Below are 6627 nucleotides of genomic sequence, written 5' to 3'. Positions count from 1 at the left end.
ACAGAGGTAAAAACAATGATAATGAAATGCAGAAGCGACCTGGAGCAAACAGGAACGTAGAATGTCTGGCAGCGAGACGCAAGAGTTGATCAAGCGATTGTAGCGTCAAATTTAGCTTAGAGCTCATAATTGATATTTCTACATGAGCTCAACATACAAGTTACATACAATGAGAGAATTGAATTGAGTTTACATCTCACGTGATATGAGTCGAAACTATTGTTGCACATTGAACTGTGAAGTGAATCAATATTCAATTCGATTAACTAGTGAATGGTGAAATGCTGAGATTTTTTAACGAGATGTGCCAAATGGCTGACAGTATAATAACTTATGGACACACTGTGTTCAGACGAATTGTCATTCTTATTAAGCTTGTTGCCATGCAGTGTGCGCATGCGCAGTGTGAGTCCGAGTTGAGTCGTGAGACGACGTACGTGTGTTGTACGCCTCGTCATATTCGTGTACATTTGTGTGGAAACCTTCATTATATATCGTGTTATTTACGTGCTTCATGTTATTAAAGTATAAGTTAATCTACATATATGTTTCATTTGCACCAGAGTGAACTGACATACGCGAAACCACACACCCAGGAACTAGGAAGCTATTCATGGTCCTCCTGTGCCCGGATAAATGGTTGATTCGATTCGTTACGGCCCGGTCATCCATTGTGTTCCCGCTGAGAAAGTGCGCCTTATTAACGGCTTTGTGTTTGAGCTTCGAGAGACAGTGGTTTTGTGCTTACCGGCAATTCAGTGCATCGTATCCTTGCCGGGTGTGACTGTGATCTTCGTGTATGTACTTTACGTGTTTTGAGACTGAAATATGGAGCAAATACTTTCAAACAAACGTCTCCTCAAACGTGACGCCACACGTTTGGAGAAGAAATTGGCGGCAGATGATCTCACCGAAGGTAATGTTTTAGTGTACATAGACAAAGCATTACAACTGACAGAAGACACTCAAAAACTGATCCGTGAAATCTCAGAAAAGTGCACCGACGAACAGTTTGAGCAGTATGATGAGGAAATTGGTTCAGTGCAGGACAGGCTCGACGAAGCATTGGCCAAGTTATACATCGCGAAAAAACAGCAAACTACCGTGACCGTGACCGAGACAAAGACAGTGAGTGATGTGCGTCTACCGAGGTTAGATTTGCCTACTTTTACAGGAAATCTGCAGCAGTGGCTTTCTTTTAGAGACTTGTTCGTGGCGTCCGTACACAACAACGCGTCACTTTCGCCCGCGCAAAAACTGCAGTATTTGAAATCGAGCGTCCGTGGTGAACCCGCGTTATTGTTACAGTCTATAGCGATAACCGATTCGAATTACAAAGAAGCATGGGACATTCTGACTAACAGATATGAACAGAAACACGCGCTAGTGAACGACACAATTAAGCGGCTTGTGTCTCAACCCTCATTACAAACTGAGTCTGCTGTCGGCTTACGCAAGCTGGTTGACGTGACGACAGAATGTGTTCGAGTTTTACGTGTGTTGGACATTCCAGTGCAGCATTGGGACGCTATCCTGGTGTTTCATACCGTGGAGAAATTGGACAGTACTTCGAGGCAACAATGGGAGCTGAGCGTGTCGTCCGAGCAACTTCCTACTTTCGAACAGCTGAGCGGCTTCCTGGACAATAGAGCGAGAGCGCTCGCAGCATCTGCATCTTCCAAGGACCCGAAACCAGGATCCCAAAGGAAACCACCCACCCCCCACAGTGAACCCAGTGCTAGAAGAAGTGCTAATTCATTTCACGTGTCGTCCTCTTGCCCTATGTGTCGAGAATCGCATTTTTTGAGTAAATGTGAAGAATATATGAGCCTATCTGTGCCAGAGAGGGAAGTGTTTGTGAAATCGAAAGGCTTGTGTTTCAACTGCCTTGATAATTCCCATTTTGTGGATAGGTGTAAATCAGGCTCGTGTAGGTCTTGTGGTAAGTCTCACCACACATCTATCCATCGTGAAACTTCGCAAAGAGCTAAGGTAAGTGGAAACGTGGCAACGCCGCAAGTGGTGTCGCACATAACAGCTGATACGCAGTGTGACGCAACGCGTGTCTTGTTACCGACTGCTGTTGTGAGAGTAAAGGGTAAACAAAATCAACTTCACTCCATGCGAGCACTTTTGGATAGTGCTAGTGAAAAGTCATTTTTGAGCGAGAACGCAGCCCAATTATTAGGATTGAAACGTAAAAAAGTGTTCGTGTCGGTTACTGGAATTTCGGGTGTAAATGCCGGCAGTTCACACTCTACAGTTGATTTGAACATACTCTCTAAAAACGGGGACAGATCCTATCATTGCTCGCCCTTAATTGTGAAGAAAATATCCAACACAGTGCCGCAAGCGTGTGTACCAAACACTCTGAGTTTTAAACATTTACGAAACCTTGAACTTGCCGATCCTTCATATCACAAACCTGACACTATTCAGTTGCTTATCGGGGCTGATCTTTTCCCATTGTTACTAATGAGTGGAAGAAGAGAGGGGAGAATGAATGAACCAGTGGCTATTCAAACCCGCTTGGGATGGGTTGTTTGTGGCAAAACTCCTCAACAAAGACCTCGACAATCTCTGTCTTCTTATCACATTGTTGTACAAGAAAATGATCTGAACGAAACTCTGAATAAGTTTTTTGAATCTGAGGAGATTCCTAACTTACGAGTGCCGAGTCAAGAAGAACAATTGTGCGAGGAACATTTCGTACGAACACATTATCGCGAGGATGATGGTCGGTACGTCGTACGCTTACCATGTAAGGTCAACCGCGACGAGTTGGGTTATTCAAAAGATAAGGCGATCAAATGTTTGCTTAGTCAAGAGCGTAGGCTTCGAGTTGATAGCCAGAGACTGGAACAATACCAGTCATTCATGCAAGAGTACATTGTGTTGAATCGTATGACACCAGTGGCAGACTGTGAACCACCCAGCACCCCCGCTGATTCTTATATCATTCCGCATCATTCTATAACAAAGGAGACAAGCACAAGTACGAAACTGAGAGTAGTTTTTAATGGATCGAGTAAAACTAGCACAGGCGTGTCCTTGAATGACGTGTTAATGAATGGAGGTAAACAACAGCCAGAGTTACTAACCATTTTGTTACGTTTTCGTGGCCATCTTATTGCATTGACGAGTGATGTTCGGATGATGTATCGCCAGATAAAAGTGAATCTTCAGGACAGAGACTACCAATTAATTTTGTGGGGAGAATCCCCCAATCAACCTGTGATTGTTTATCGTTTAAATACGCTCACGTATGGCACGGCACCAGCTGCTTTTCTTGCTACGAGAGTGTTACGTCAGTTAGCAGACGATGAAGGTGAAAATTACGCGATTGCAGCAGAAGTCTTAAAGCAACAGTTAGTTTTATATGGACGATTTGTGCAGTGGAGCTGACAGTGTTCCAGAAGCAATAGAGATGCAGCAACAATTGACACAATTGTTGAGAAAGGGTGGATTTGAGTTGCATAAGTGGACGGCAAATCATGCTGACGTGTTGAACAGTATTCCCGAGCATTTGCGAGAGAAACCTACAATATCTTCCATCCATAACAGCGAATTCATAAGAACTCTTGGCCTTGTGTGGCACCCGGATACTGATCATTTGAGTTTCATCATTAATCCACCTAGTGAACACCCTGTATTAACCAAAAGGTTGTTGTTGTCTGAGGTAGCTCGCATATTTGATCCACTCGGATTACTAGCTCCAGTCCCTATGTTAGCTAAAATATTAATTCAATCACTGTGGAAGGAACAATTAAATTGGGATGAACCTATTCCTAGTGACATAAGAGAAATATGGGAAAGACATTTTGCTGAATTACATGTATTACAGAGCATACAGTTACCGCGATGCTTAAAATGTAGAGAACCAACTTTGTGTCAACTGATTGGTTTTTGTGATGCCAGTGAGAAAGGTACATGTGCTATTGTGTATCTACGAGCAGTATATGATGACAACACTGTTACAGTCAGATTGTTAGTTTCGAAAACAAAGCTTGCACCCATAAAACCTGTAACATTGCCACGTTTAGAGTTATGTGCTGCTGTGTTGTTAGCCAAATTGATTAGTGTTGTGCAGTCATCATTGTCATTGCATATAGACAATATTTTCCTTTGGTCTGATTGGTCTGATGTTGGATTAAATCAGATCCATCCAGATGGAGTACATTTGTTTCGAACCGAGTTTCACTCATTCATGAACTGACGAATCCTCAACAGTGGTTTCATGTGCGTTCGAAAGAAAACCCTGCGGACATTGGTTCTCGTGGTGCTTTTCCTACACAGTTGTGTGAAGCTCATTTATGGTGGAATGGTCCATCATTTCTTTATTTGCCTGAGTTGCCTATGCATGAATCATCTACAGTGGAAAGTGAATAAATGAAAAAGGAGGAAAGAAAAACAAGGGTTCATGTGCTGTTGACTACAACCTGTGACTGTAAGGAGTTATTGCAGAGATTCTCATCATTCTTGAGATTGATACGTGTTACTGCTTGGATGTTTAGATTCATAAGCAACTGTAGAGCGCCGTCCATGCAGCGAAAAGAGCAGACGTTGACAACCGAAGAGTTATCAGCTGCTACTGAGTTCTGGGTCAAGGTCACCCAACCTGAAGCATATGAGAGCGAGGTTAACTGTTTACAAACAGAACAAGAGCTCCCCTCATCCAGTAAACTTCTTTCCTTGAGTCCATTCATTGACAATAATTGTGTGTTACGAGTAGGTGGGCGTTTACACAATGCTGATGTGTCCTCAGATAAGAAACATCCTATAGTGTTACCAAAAAATCATCCGTTTACTGAACTGTTATTGAGACATCAACATGTGAAGAATCTCCATGCAAATCCGCAACTGTTAAAACTAAAGACGGTGAACTAAAGAGGCCTATTATGAAGCTTTCACCTCTACCAATTGAGAAAGTGTAAATATGTAACCAGAAAGGAAATTTGTGTTTATTGTAATCTATGTATTCAAGTGTAATATGTTATATTGTAAAAGGTAATAATTATTGTGTATTCTAATTTTGGAAGCTGATCTTCCAAGAGGGGCCGTGATGTTCAGACGAATTGTCATTCTTATTAAGCTTGTTGCCATGCAGTGTGCGCATGCGCAGTGTGAGTCCGAGTTGAGTCGTGAGACGACGTACGTGTGTTGTACGCCTCGTCATATTCGTGTACATTTGTGTGGAAACCTTCATTATATATCGTGTTATTTACGTGCTTCATGTTATTAAAGTATAAGTTAATCTACATATATGTTTCATTTGCACCAGAGTGAACTCACATACGCGAAACCACACACCCAGGAACTAGGAAGCTACTCACACTGATTTAATATATTTGAACAATCTTATAACGTGCGATTTTGCATGAAATTTTATTACTTGAATCTACATCACTTCATTGCAAAGGATACAAGGCATTTTATGGGTTGTATAATTCTGTGTTCGATTCACCGATCGGTTAACTCTGCGATTTTTATTTCTTATTAAACCGAAAAATTATTTATTGCATTTTACTTATTACGAAAATTCGTATATTATTTGCTTTGCGAAATGTAGAGAATATATTGTTTTTCATGCTTTTTACAAGAATACAACTATGCATGGTGAACAAAAAATAATGTAAAATAAATACTATTCACAAAAGGATGTCAATAGTATTTATTTGTTATGTTTCTTGCTAATTTTCCCTAAAAAAAATGTATAACTTTCTCTGTACATCACATTTCGTCGAATATGACACATGGATCATTTTTATGCAAATCCTAGTAAAATGATGAGAAATTCAAAAACATATTCTGAAAAATTATTTTCAAAAATAACATTGAAAAATCTTCGCTGCGGGACGGCGTAGGTTCGAATCCGGCTCTGGTCGGAATTTATTCGGCCTACGTATAGGGCCGGTGGCAACCCACCATCGTGAGGAAATTGGGAAGCTCCGAGTGAGTGAGCGTAACCCGGTCGAGAAGACCTACAACAACGGCTGGGGGTTCGTCGGGCTGATCACCCGTCACCCCAACACTGGTGTGAGACCTCCACGCTATAACAGGTGACGGCGGAACAGTGTGGGAGGGAGACCAGCAGTCGGTAGGTAAGCCAAGGCCCGCCAAGGTGCTGTAGAGCTGTGGGGTTATGTTAACATTGAAAAATCATTAGAAAGGAGTGTTATTTTTTAAAAAAATATATAACATTTCTATTTCTTTAAATTATTAACTAAATACAATACTTAGTTGCTATATAATAATAATAATAATAGGGGTAACCGAACAGAAGTCAAACCTATAATCTTCGGCGTGTAATACTGATAGCCTATCACCGAACCACTTTACCATCATAAAAAAATTGAAGTTTTTTTCTCGGAAATTACTGGCTAGTGCACGCTGGAACCTTGCCATACGAATATCTACCCTACCACTACAAGAAGCCACGTCACAACCTCAATTCTCGAAGCTGTAGCCTCTCCATGTAAAACGATTGCGTCGTAAATATAGTAGATTTTGCTTAAATGTTTTGTGACATTCATACCACCTTTATTTCATTTGCTACAAAGGAGCGTTTGGGTGTGTTGTCTATAAAGAGGCGGGTGGGGATTATATTTCTAATGCATATTGAACGAA

General features: G+C 41.3%; 1 protein-coding gene across 1 annotated transcript; it reads left to right on the top strand.

Annotated features, from left to right (window-relative positions):
• The first annotated feature begins 828 nt into the window (after positions 1 to 828).
• LOC145999134 (uncharacterized) lies at positions 829 to 3405 on the top strand. Its single transcript, XM_083136093.1, has one exon. The coding sequence runs from the start codon at positions 829 to 831 to the stop codon at positions 3403 to 3405; it is 2577 nt and encodes an 858-aa protein (XP_082992219.1).
• The last annotated feature ends 3222 nt before the right edge of the window (positions 3406 to 6627 follow it).

Source organism: Lepisma saccharinum, chromosome 1, assembly GCF_977018435.1.
Source record: "Lepisma saccharinum chromosome 1, izLepSacc3.1, whole genome shotgun sequence".
NCBI classification, from domain to species: domain Eukaryota; kingdom Metazoa; phylum Arthropoda; class Insecta; order Zygentoma; family Lepismatidae; genus Lepisma; species Lepisma saccharinum.
Note: the sequence above shows the minus strand (reverse complement) of the source record. Positions and strands in the feature narration are given on the sequence as shown.